Source organism: Lipotes vexillifer, unplaced genomic scaffold (assembly GCF_000442215.2).
Source record: "Lipotes vexillifer unplaced genomic scaffold, Lipotes_vexillifer_v1.1 scaffold307, whole genome shotgun sequence".
Taxonomy (NCBI): Eukaryota; Metazoa; Chordata; class Mammalia; order Artiodactyla; family Lipotidae; genus Lipotes; species Lipotes vexillifer.
In genome coordinates, this window is record NW_006791331.1 from 1106115 (window position 1) to 1119033 (window position 12919).

At 37.4% G+C, this 12919-nt stretch overlaps 1 protein-coding gene across 2 annotated transcripts; it reads right to left on the bottom strand.

The window, feature by feature from the left end:
• Positions 1 to 354: 354 nt before the first annotated feature.
• On the bottom strand, positions 355 to 11809 carry LPAR4 (lysophosphatidic acid receptor 4). Of its 2 annotated transcripts, XM_007464329.1 has the most exons (4): positions 11502 to 11695; positions 9175 to 9224; positions 8136 to 8237; positions 951 to 2648 (listed from the first exon to the last, which is right to left on the bottom strand). In XM_007464329.1, the coding sequence occupies exon 4, from the start codon at positions 2569 to 2571 to the stop codon at positions 1459 to 1461; it is 1113 nt and encodes a 370-aa protein (XP_007464391.1). In that variant the 5' UTR covers positions 2572 to 2648; positions 8136 to 8237; positions 9175 to 9224; positions 11502 to 11695; the 3' UTR covers positions 951 to 1458. The 2 variants fall into 2 exon arrangements, with proteins under 2 accessions (XP_007464390.1, XP_007464391.1); XM_007464328.1 differs by lacking the exons at positions 8136 to 8237; positions 9175 to 9224 and having other exon boundaries at positions 355 to 2648; positions 11502 to 11809.
• Between the last annotated feature and the right edge of the window lie 1110 nt (positions 11810 to 12919).

Sequence of the window (12919 nt, forward strand, 5' to 3'; positions counted from 1 at the left end):
AAGCATCATATGAAAGTTATAGTATTTTTTAAGTTTGAAAAACGCTCAGAAAAAAAGTTCTAAGTTTTTTTTGTGTGTTTTTTGTTGTTGTTTTCTAAGGGGTCGTTTTGTTTTATTTTTATTTTTTCCGATGAGGTTCTGACCTGGGCACAAATGTAGCAGATTTCTACCTGTATTGTACTCTAAAATTTTTTACAAATAATACAATATTTTTAAGTTTACATATACTCAAAAACTAAATAAAATATTAATGCAAGTGTTAGGAATTTTTTGTTATTTTTATCATTTTGCAGTTTTTCTGTTTTTTGTTTGTTTGTTTGTATTGGTTTAGTTTGGTTTATGTATTTTTTTTCAATATGCTCCCAACCTGGGCACAAATTCAGCAGCTCTCTGGCTATACTGTGCTCCAAAATTAATATGAAAGAATAAGTAATTTAAAGTTACAGATCTCTACTCCCTCCCCTCAAAAATGATTAATGCAAGTTTTAAAAACTTTTTTTGTTTTATGTTTTTTTTTGTTATTCTTTTGTTTCTAAATTTTTTCAATTTGCTCCTGACCTGGGCACAAATGCAGCAGCTTTCTGGTTCCACTGTGCTCCAAAATTTCATATAGAAAATATTTATAAAAAACAGTCTCTGAAAAGAAGGATAATTGGAAATTCTTAGAAAAAATGTTGATGTCTCTTATTTTTTTATGAACATTTGTTGTTTTATGTGATTTTCCATTTTGCCCTGTTTTGGGCACATATTTAGCAGCTTTCTGGATCTGAAGTTTCATATGAGAAATTTAATGTAGTGTAGAAAAAGGAAAACGTTTTTAAAAACTGACACTGCTAGTGACTGCAAATATGTAAATCCAGTTAATCTTCTGTTTCTTCCCAGCCATATTCATGCAAACAAAATTTATGTTTCTGCTTTCAAAATATATACAACAAATTTTTCTAGCTCTCTTAAATTTGATACTTTTTATTAATAATGTTAAGCTAAAATATGTTGATGTGCTAAAATAAACTCAATGACAATTCAAAAAGAAAAAAAAAGACTAGCATATATCAGTAGTAACACAAAAGGTTGTTTTAAAAAAAAAATATCCCTGAATTAGTTCTATATTTATAGGCCCAACCTAATTACCGATTATTGGAGTAGAAATATATTTTTTAAAGTTTTTAAGTAATCTCCATATCACTAAAGCCAAGGCTACTGTCCACTTATATAATGTGGTACAATGAATTTCCAACCCAGCAGAAGAGTTTGGCAATAAATTTTTGTTGTTGTAATTAGACCTGACCTATAATTATTGAACAAAATAGCATATGTACAATAAACATTCAAATAAATGTATCTGACTGTATTCAGTACATTATTCTCAATATCATTAGCTTGAAATCTTTTCTCTTATTCATAGCATAGGAAAATCGTAGAAGAAACCATATCTGGACCTAAAGAGAGTTCTCATACCTAGAAGGTGGATTCTAGCATTAATTCACCACCATTATGTGTTGTTTGATCACTAACTTCCTCTTGAATAGCTGGAAGGGAAGGCTTTGTGGTCAGAGGTGTTTCAGTCTTAAACAGAGACTCCATCCTGATATGGGTATTGATGTAGAAGGACTTCTGAAAGGACTCAAGGGTGAAGTAATAGATGAAAGGGTCAAAGCAACAGTTCAGAGTTGCAAGGCACAAGGTGATTGGGTACATAATCTTTGCAAATCTTTCCAACAAGCAATTGGTAATGGCTTGGGAGCGCACTAGGGCATACAGGAAGAGGACGGAGTTATAGGGTACGAAGCATACCACAAAGACTGCCATATGCACTGTGATCATCTTCAGCACTTTTTTCTTATTGGTCCCAATTTGAGACAGTGTAGCAGGCTTACGGAGGGTTTTTAGCACCACAGAAGAGCAAGAGACATTCAGTATCAAAGGAATAATAAAACCAACAACTTCAATAAATATGGTTATCTTGGACAGATAAGTCTTCCATACACGTTTGGAGAAGCCCTCAAAGCAGGTGGTGGTTGCATTGTTGACATTAGTGGTGGAGAATAAAGAAGCTGAAATACCACCACTGAGGACTAGGATCCAGACTCCAGCACACACAATGGCAGAATTCCTCCTGGTCCTAATGGTACGAGATCGGAAGGGATAGACAATGGCCAGAAAACGATCCACGCTAATACAGGTAAGGAAGAGCATGCTCCCATAGATGTTGGTTAGAAATGCAGTCCCAGAGATCTTGCAGAGGGTGTCACCAAAAGGCCAGTGGCGGTTGAAATTGTAAAATATTTTGAAAGGTAGAGTGCAGACAAAGAGCAAATCAGAGAGGGCCAGATTGGTGATGAAAACAGCCGTCTCACTTCTCATTTTCATGCGGAAGCAGAAGACAAACAGAGAGGCACTGTTGGTTATCAGACCCAGGATGAATACAACACTGTAGACAGCACCATTCAGATTATACTTGAAGGAATCATCAACAATGCAAGTATTATTGGCAGTAGCATTGCCCAACCTGGGTCTGAGGCTTGAATTTAAATCTTGGAATTGGAAGTCAATGAATCTTCTGTCACCCATGGATTTTTTTTCAGGAGGCCTGCTGGCTGCAGGGTTCAGCACTCTGAGACTAAGGACTGGTAGGAAATGTTTTCCTCCTATGGGAGACAAGATGGAACCAGTCATCAAATCTACCTTCCATCCACGATTTCTGTGGAGTAAAAGATATTCTGTCTACCCAGACTGGAAATAACATGCACATTCAATTCAGTTTAACAAATACCTTTTGAGTACCTACCATATGTTAAAAGGTACTACAAGAGTATGTTGCAGGAGTAGGAGAGATCACACTCAAGACAGTAAGTGCAATACTGTAGCACTGCAATGCACAGGAATAAGGTATTTGTTTTTGGGGAGCCCAAGGCCGGTAGGGGAGGGGTGGGGGCGAGGGTGACTCTGATGGTTAAAACAATGTTAATACTTTGAAATTTATATGATTTTTTAACTTTCAAAAGAATGTTTTATTTGATTCCTACAAGTACACCATAAGGCAGGCAAGGCAGGAATTTATCACCATGTTACAGAAGCAGAAACTGAGGCTTATGTAATTTAGAATTACAATAATGTCAGAAATGGAAGAACATGTAAATGATACAGTCAGAACCAGAATTCAGGTGTTTTTTTAAAAATTCCTAACTAAAGGATTATCAAGCTACTCTAAATTATCAATACATTGTCTACTTTCCAGTATTACTAAACTTCTTTGTCTGAGTATTAGTTCTACTGCACAAGAGTACAGGTGGGTATGGGACCTCCAGGACAACCTCTTTAAAAAGTTATGAGTAAACTCCTGAATTAAAATGTTGATTCACCTTTTCTTCCAAAATATAAGTTTAGAGAGCAGGTATCCCTCAGTATATTAAAGTTCTGGCTAAAACTTTTTTTCACTATACTACATTGCCTTTATAGAGAGAGATTTCACGTGACAATCTCAATGTTTCCCTCTTTAAGACTATGGTCCCTTTCCAAGCTTTTTTCATGCCAGACCCTAAGCCTTGGGTATTTTCCTACTCCCTCTCTCACTGCCCATTCCATCAGTTACTATCATGCCTTCAGCTCTTAAAATGGCCCTGGTCAATAAAGCCTTTCCTGGCTGAATACAAGTGAAATATGAAAGGTAGATTTGAGGTGAACAACCATCCCACTGTACATTTCTGATCTGGCCAGTTACATGCCCTCTGCCTGCCACCACTTGTACACGTGGCTGTCATTGACTAATCTTTGTTGGGTATCTGAACCATCATTGTTCAAAGGTGCACATAGAAATCTTACTAACCATCTCCTAGGTCAACAGCTGCCATTGGAGGACTGTCTTCTGAATGCTCTATAATACACTATGAACAAGTTGCAGATGGATGAATTGTTTTCAATGAGGAAGATATGGAATAAAAGTGGTCTTTGTTCTTGACATATCCAGTAAGGGGTTTTCATATGATTATATTTTAAAATGTGAAAACCATTTCTCTGAAGTGATTCCTCCGTAGGTCCCTCTTTCCTTCCAACTCCCAGGGAACAGGTCAAAGGGCCTCTGTATCAGGGAAGGGAGTGGCGGGGGGAATCTGCCATAGATATAGAGGCCTGAAGTCACTTCAACCAGTGTTTGGCCTGAGGGGAAAAAAACTGGTTTGAGAAAAAAAAAAATCACTCACTGCAGTGCCCAGAATGAGAGCTGACCTTGGAGAATATAGGGTGCAAAGCAAAGGGTTTGCATTTTTAATAGCTAAAGTTTTAAAGTTAAAATTGGAAGTGTGCCGTTCCTGATTTCTCATTCAACAAAGCTTTATGGAGTGCCTCCCCTGAGCCTAACACTGCTCTAAGATCATATTCCTTCTTGGCCATTTCATCTCACAGGCCCAGCTCAACTTTTGCCAGAAGTAACCTTGGTATACGAAAACAGGCTATAGTAGGAACCCTGACAAAGTAAGGTCCAGGAGGAAAAAAAAACAGAGAAGGAAGAAATAAAAATAGATTGGGAGAGCAGAAGAGAAGATGGCAAAGAAAGTAGCAGAGAAGGAAAAGCTGAAGAATTGAGAGAGAAGAGAGAAGACAAGACAAAATAAAGAAGACCTTGCTGGAGAGAGGTCAGTGCTTCCATCTAATTTGTATTAAGGGCTTGGAGGGTACTCCCAATTTATAAGTCCTCCAATTCCACCCTCTCTACCTTGCTTCATCTCACTTCTTCCAATTTTCTCAGAAAGAACAGTACACAGTGGCCAAGGGGGTGGCAGAAACAAAATGAGTGGCAAACTTCTCAACTGCTTAAACCACATTATATACTATTTTACACCCCCCACACGCTACCCATTAGGCTGGAAGTCATCTTTTTTCCATTGTTGAAAGAAATCAAGATAGTCAAAAATATCCTTCTAACATAGTCACACAATCTAAAGAAATTACAGGAATGCAAAACCCCTAACATTAAAGCCAAGCTTCATTCACTATGATCTGCTTGCACCTGCCTTCTACAAAAAGTACTGCTAATAAGTTAATTTTATTTGAAAAATGCTTTCATAATAGAAGCCTTTTCACATTTGCTCAGACTCCCTCCAGTCTGCCCACTGGTGACCCTTTTACACAGTATACTTCTAGCTCACTGGCTATGTATTATTTTGTACTTCCCAAGATGGCATGTTTCAAATAGGTGAGCTTTACTCCCCAGTTATCTATTCAGTTTTATATCTCCCAGAACATATACACTATACCCACAGCAGGCAGTCTGCAAAAGCCTGGCACTTCTGCTTTGCTGCATTGAGTAACCAAATCCTGTGGGAGAGAAAGGACCACAGACAAGAAAGCATTACAGTCTCAATCCTGAAGAGAGAGCATGGGAAAACTGTCACTAAGGCCCTATTCATAGCTTTCCCTTGCTCAAACACACAGCCCCTTTGCTGTCTAGCAGCGAGGGTGTGGTGCTGGGATTTAACACAGCACTGTAAGCAAGGAGTTCTATTTCTGATTCAGACACTGGTTCACTCTGTAACTTGGCTATACTGTTTCTCTTCCCTGTATAAACATTACCTCTGAGCCTCACAGCTGAGGCTAGGAAGATTCAACAGGGCTTGTGAGTAGCTTTATGAGCTTGACCAGCATTCAGCCCAACCTAACCACAAAGAAACATTACCGGAGTTTTTTCCTTCTCCCTCCTCTGGCACAACTGGACACCTATGTCTCTGTCTTTCTTGGTATGCTGAACTTCATATTAGCAACACATCTTTCTCTTAACACCATGTATACCCTTTACTTCAGAAATCCCCCCTTGAGTTTCAACCTTAACTACACAATTTTGTCATAATGGGACAATCCAGGAGTGTGTCCCAAAAGGAATATCTCCCACTGAGCTATGGTTAAAAAAAATCAGAGAGGCATTTGGCTCTTAAACTAATTCTGAAGGAGAATCAGTGAAAAAGAGAAACAAGGTCTCTTTTCTGACTGGCTTCCTTTCTTTTGACTGAAATAAACAGGGTTTTTTAACCACTGGATTTTCCTAAATGGCTAACATATTGTGCACTGAATGGAGGCAAAGGGCCAACACTTGAGCTTCAGATAAGATGAAGAAGAAAAAATATAGGCTGACACAGTTAATTACATCTTTCACTGCAAGTAGCATTAGACTATTATCTTGTGAAGACCTTTACAGCCAATTATTTTAACAATTAATCACCTAAGGGTTCAGAGTGCTGATTGCATGTATTTTCAGTGACAATGGACAGGAAACAGGTCACCTGGAGGTTGACCAAAGAGAAATCTAACCCTTGCTGAATTCTTAACTTTGACCTACACATATGGAGCCAGTTTGGGCAGTTCATGGTAGTGTTCACAATGTTTTTCCCTTATAAAAAGTTTCTAATCATAATGAAATATACCATGTTTGCAGTCTTTTGGGCTCCTGGAGGAAGTAGAGTTAGCCTTTTTGCCCTATAAAGATGAATACCTAAATCACTTCACTAAGTGCTAAATTTTCAGGTGATACATTAGAAACAAAGCTCTAATTTCTGGCATATGCCCAGTAGCCCAGAAAGGCTGGCTTGCTTTTGTTCCCTACAGAAGACAATCCAGAACTCAGGGAGGTAAGGCCTTGAAGTCAGAGTATACTTAAATTTTCTTGCTTTGCTCCCTTTTTAATGAGCTTGGGTCAGATCAGAGTGCTTCTGATCCCCAGAGCATTTCCTCTTTCTACTGGTTGAAGTTTAGGAACACTGATACAATAGTTTTTGGAGGAAGCTGAAACCTATTGTGTCCTTTTTATAAATATCTAGCAGTGAAGCAAACTAAAAAATACAAAAATGTTGCAAAAATACAGATTAAAACCATCCTGCTGGAGTGATAGGGAATATGTCTAGACTGCCACTTCTTAGATGAGTGGCTGCTAAGAGAGAAGACTCCTTAAGGAAATTTTCTAGGCCAAGTCACAAGCACAGATCACAATCATTCACACGGTTCCAATTGATGTTCCTATGCATTGGCTGCTGTTTCATAATAGTTTTCAAAACACAACCTAGCCTTATAAAATTACATATGGAGGAAACCATAGGTAAATGTTTCACTCTAGAATTGAGCTGGGAAATTGATCTATATCAGGTCTCATCTCAAACAAGCGTCTCTCTGTGTCAAATGTTTAGACTGACAAGCTCGTTTATTTTATTTTTTTGTCCTCATTTATTTTTATGCAAGAAATATCCTTTTGAAAAAGGTTTTCTATGTTAAATTTGGTTCACACTAAGATTATTATGGCTGTTTTGTCTCCCTACTTTATTTGAAAAGAGGAGGAAATTGACACAGGCCCTAATCTGAGCAGTTCCTAATCTGAGCAGTTCCTATCCTCAGTGTTTAACTTAATTTTTTTCACCAAAAAATATTCCAGTCTCTCACTAGCACAGTCTAATTTTTGGAAAATAATGTGGTTTAGTGCTCAATATGATGGGACCAAAGTTTGCATCAACCCCAAAAAATATTCCAGTCTCTCACTAACACAGTCTAATTTTTGGAAAATAATGTGGTTTAGTGCTCAATATGATGGGACCAAAGTTTGCATCAACCCTACTAAAGTAGAATTTTCCCTAGGAGTAAGTTATAGAGTAAGACAACTGTAGACAAATTTCTCAACCTAATCTAATGAAATCGTCTAGAGTCTTCAGACTTAATATCTCATCTCAACAGAAGCCCCAGACCTTTTGGGGGAAAAAAATTAGGTATTCCTAAAAGAGCCCATTTGCAAATCCTGTGAGGCTCATAAATTCCAGCTAGGAATCTGGCTTTATTTCACATAGTTGAACAGATAAATTAGTTATCAATTTGCATACCAATTCATCTGATATACTTGGATACTGATCCTGATAATATGAGCAAAGGCCATGTCTCCCACTGCTAAAGGCATATACCAGTGGCAGAGAAGGTTTAAACCAAAGAATCAATATTCTTTTACATCATACCTGCCTGGATTATAATAAACAATTACAACTCTTCCATTCATTCTGGATTTTTGGATCATATAACCTATAATAAATTGGAAGCACTGGTTAGAAGAAATGTTGGAGAATAAAATTAAGAATTTTAGAGAAAGTTATTACAAGGACAGTGGTACTCACCACATTAGTTCAAACCAAATTCTGGAACCAATTTTATCCAAGACTTGGGTGATCAATGAACTTTCTGGAGGTACTGTGGTTACAGATTTCCTCCAATGGATGCTGTGAAATAGAATTAGTCACAATAGTGTGCCATGGAGAGAGCTTTTCAATAAAATGTATACCAAAATCATAAGGTAAAGAAATATATTACATGATATAAATCAGAGTAAATGAGAGCCAACATATTTTAAAATGGTATCTAAATGCTTTGGATTTCATTATTACAGAGTTGCAGATAACATTTCATTTTCAAAGCTTGTTACTGCTATGTCATATTTTGTTAGTTATATTGACACACATAAAGTCGTTTATGTAACTTATAATCACTTAAAGATAACTAGTGACAAAAGGCATAAAAATACATCTTCCACTTTATAAGGTAATACATTACATTAAAAATAACTGAACAAAGATTTATCTGGCCTGAAGTTGTATTGGTTCTTTGTGGTTTTTTTCTGTTTTCTTTTATTTCTTTTTCCCTGGCAACAACTGTTACTATTGGGCAGGAGCCTTGATAGGGGAAGAGGAAAGAAGACTGGAGCAACAGGTAGAGACCTTACTGCCTTGTCTCTAACCCCCCCAAACCAGCTGGATTTCTTTATTCCCTGAACTATAGTGATATGAGCAAGTCTTCAATTACTTCAGTTAGCACACTGACAATCACTGCTCCCTCTACTAGGATGTTCTAGTTCTAGTTCTGTAACATCTTCAAATCACAGTTCTACCCAAAATACTTGTATAGAACCAGAAATACTCTGCAGTGGAATTCATACAGGTAGCAACTGAATTTGAACCTTACTCACTTACTGCCTGTAAAGTAGAATCATCTGCTAGTGACAAACTTACACTATCATCACATCTCACCCTCTTCTGAAGGTGGCCTAAACAAAGCAGACTGCTATGCTTCAACTCTCCTGAAATAATTTTTCTCTAGTCTAAGGGAATCAAAACTTAAAAAATAAAATCATTAGATAATTTAAAATATATTTGAGATCACCTTAACATTAAGGAGAATTGATTTTCACACTCCTCCAGAGAGCAGTATTCCTGGAATGAAATTAATATTATTTTACTGGTTTATCTTAAAGAAAGACAGAAGCATTAACATTTCTTTCTTTTATGGCTTTCACAATTGATACAGATTATAAAGAAAACTTCTTTTTGTTTAGAATCAAAGCAAACCAGGAAGTTCAAATACCCAGAAATTTTCATATTTGGTGTTAATTCAATATAGCCACGTCCAGGTACATCACTAGCTTACTGTGTGAGACCAAGTCATAGTCCCTTTCTGTACCTCAGTTTCTCTTCTCCTTCCATCCTTGCCTTGATTAATAGCAGCCTTCAACTCATGTTATGGCAGTGTGGCCTCACTGGCTGTTCCCTCCTGTCAGTGTTTTAACCTGCTCCCATTTGTCACTGCAAAAAAAAATTTTTTAATCCCTCGAAGTCTGAGATAAGGGGAATTAATTTTTATTAGACTCAATGAAATTATTGCTAGATTTAGTTTTTAATTGATGTATAATTTACATATAACATTATATTAGTTTCAGGTGTATAACATAATGATTCAATCGATATTTGTATATACTGTGAAATGATCATCACAGTAAGTCTAGTTAACATCCATCACCATATGTAGTTTAGATTTATTTTAGTATCAGAAGTAAATATTATTAATTATTGTCAGAAGCTAAGGATCACAGATCAAGCTGCCATTTATATTGTAAAGTCTCCCTAATATCCTCATTTTCCTCATCCTCTGTCCTTATGCCCATATCAGCTCTAATTGTCTAGGTCTTAATACTTGACCTTCTCTACCTGTTCCCCAGTGACCTCTCTCCTCAAAATATAAGGTTATCGAAATACTTCCGAACATATCTATAAAGAATCAGTAGACTACTTATCCCATGCCTTGCTCTAATTACTTATCTAATAAAAGTGAGGATTGATTCCAAATGGTAGGTAAACTCCTATTAAGCTCCCAATTTTCAGTACTAGTATTCACAAACACATTAGTGAGTTTTTTCCTCCCCTGTAAGAAGGCCAAGAGTAGACTATACACAATGACCATACACTGAGAAAAAAAGGCAACTATACAATTAAGCCTTACCACAGTAAGGGCAACAATTCTCATTGCATTTTCTGTCAAATGGAATTGAATAGATCAAGCTTTAGCTAAACTTGGCCTGAGTGTTTCCGTAGGGCATATTCCCAGTCCTCTCTTTAACTTTTGTGAGTACACATTCTGAAAGGCAGGTCTGATTGTTCCAATAGGGCTTTGATTTGCATCTCTGATTAGCAGGAGATGCTTTAGAGTGTAGCTGCCATCAAGTGTATCAGCTGAACTCATCCTTTATAAGAACAGCACATTTCATCTGTGACAAGGCAAAAGGATTTACAATCTATGTTGATGGGATATGTTATTTGAAATTTTATTCTGAAAAATAAACATGTTTCAAAGCCACTGAATAATTTGGAGCTTAGGTTATTATTGTTGTTTCATGTTGGTCAAGGATAAAGAAAGCTGGTATAATTTGGTAAGGTAGCAAAGTGAATAACCCACCAAGCTCTGAAATGTTCTAATCTTTGAATTTGTCTGGTCTTTTCCAAAGTGGAATAATAATAAATTACATTGCTCAATTTCCTAAAACAAAGTAACCAAAATACAATATTTATCAATTCAACAAAATCTTGTAAGTAAAAATCTTAAAAATATTCAGGATATACAAGAAGAGAATTTTAAATATGTCACATTATTGCATTTGTATGGAAAACAGCACTTAAGTTCACATATAAGGGCAAATTCCATTTATGACAGAATTAGTTTTTCATTGAAATGTGTTTCTTCCTTTATGGTCTAGTTCATGAATTATTCAATATAACAAATGTCACATTCTCCATAAATCAATTAGGCATCAAAGGCACGCTGCTGTATAGTTTTACTAGAAGAAACCTCATCAAAATAGAAGCCACATTAGCTCACAATCAATTGTAAACCAAAGAAATATAAAGCTAGCCAAAAGAATTTCTAACTTGCTCTACTCTGTGATTTTAAATCATCTCTTTAGGACAACTGTGTTTACATGAAACAACAGCCTGAAAATCTTGTATCTCTTCCACTGAAACAGTATTATTGCCAAAACAATAGAAATTCCTGCTTTTTTTGTTTTAACCATTCCACTCGAAGATCCCTGTTCAGCACTTCAGAGTTGAAATCTAACTTCTTTCCCCAAACACTCTAAGCATCAGTGTTTCCACTGAAGTTTGTTGTGCCATCCCCCCACCACCAAACGCCCGAATCAAATCTTTCTCAAAGAGACTTACCCCAAGAAAGAGTGCGCTGATGAGAGAGTGTGCTCATGCCTGTAGACAATTAGCTAATAAACATGTAAACGGACAACTCGCACTTTAGAAGTGCATATTTTAATCTATTATTCTTTTTTACAGGGAAAGGTTAGCCCAGCCCAAAGTAGCAGACTCTGGGCTGCCGAAGCTTCTTACAGCAAACTGCTCATTCTGAAAATGTGAGCTTATTTACATTTATCTCTTTCACTTTGTTAAGAAACGGCCCTCTTGAATGCTGTAGCTGGCATGCCTTTAACAAACAGGACGCAAGAAAAGGCCCAAAATCCGGGTCGGAGCGTAGGGCCGGGGGAACTCTTGGGGGTCTCAATAGGAAATGCTTTTCATTGGATAAGGAGGCATTATTAGGAGCAGAAATCCCGCCCAATACCCTGTGCTCCATCGTTCCCTCAGTCACCAATCACTGGACTGAAGAAGTTTTTCCTTAAAAAGCATTGCCCAGGAAAAGCAGTTTTCACAGTCAAGAATTGGCGGCTTAAGTGCCACTTCACAATATAAAATGTGTCTTTCCTGACCAATTAATCCGCAGAGAAAGCCTTTGTGCCTGTCTTTGATGCAGGACGGCTATCCTCCCCCACCCTCTTACAATTCTAATGAGGAGGAGACGAAACTCCAAACTGGGAGGAGCGTTTCACTTATGAGCAGCCCATGTTTGTTCCAACTTTATTAAAATAATTACAATAACAATCCTAATAATAAGTAGGGGGCGGGGAAAGGCAAAAGTGATTGATACCGTAAATACATTCCTATTATACTATGCAAAATTAAACCCCCACCACCACAATAAAATAAAATTTAATACTATACTCACTTAAGCCAGTGCAGTGCCCTCAGATGGAGATGTGCTGGGGTCCCAGAGCTCTCCAACCCACCTTCAATGCACTAGGGAGTGCTCTGTGGCAAAAGGAGGGTCTACGCTTCTCTTAAATAACTGCCTGGCAGGACATCTAATTACCATGAGATTTTTCAGAGGTTTTCTAAAACCCAAAATAAATAGTACAGATGCAATTTGTTTATAATAGGAAGTTATCTTCAACTGTATACTTATTTCCCCCTGGGCAAGTTCTTTTCCTATAGGTTTACTGCCTTGGTTGCTCACACTGCTTTCTTCTCCTCCCTATTTTTTCTCCTTCCCTCTTTCTCTTTGATCTGAATTTGTTGCAGAAATTCATTCACCCAACTGTAACTTCATTGCTAGCTCTTCCCTTCTGCCAGTTCCCTTCATTCTTCTCTCCTCTACCTCCACTCATTGCCAATACTACCACCAACAGCAACCCCTCCCCCTTCTCTGTAACTCTTGGGCCAAGGATAAGGTGCTTTCTTACTCTGGGCAGAGCGGTGCTCCTGGAGAATTGAGGGATCCTCTGACTGCTTCAAAA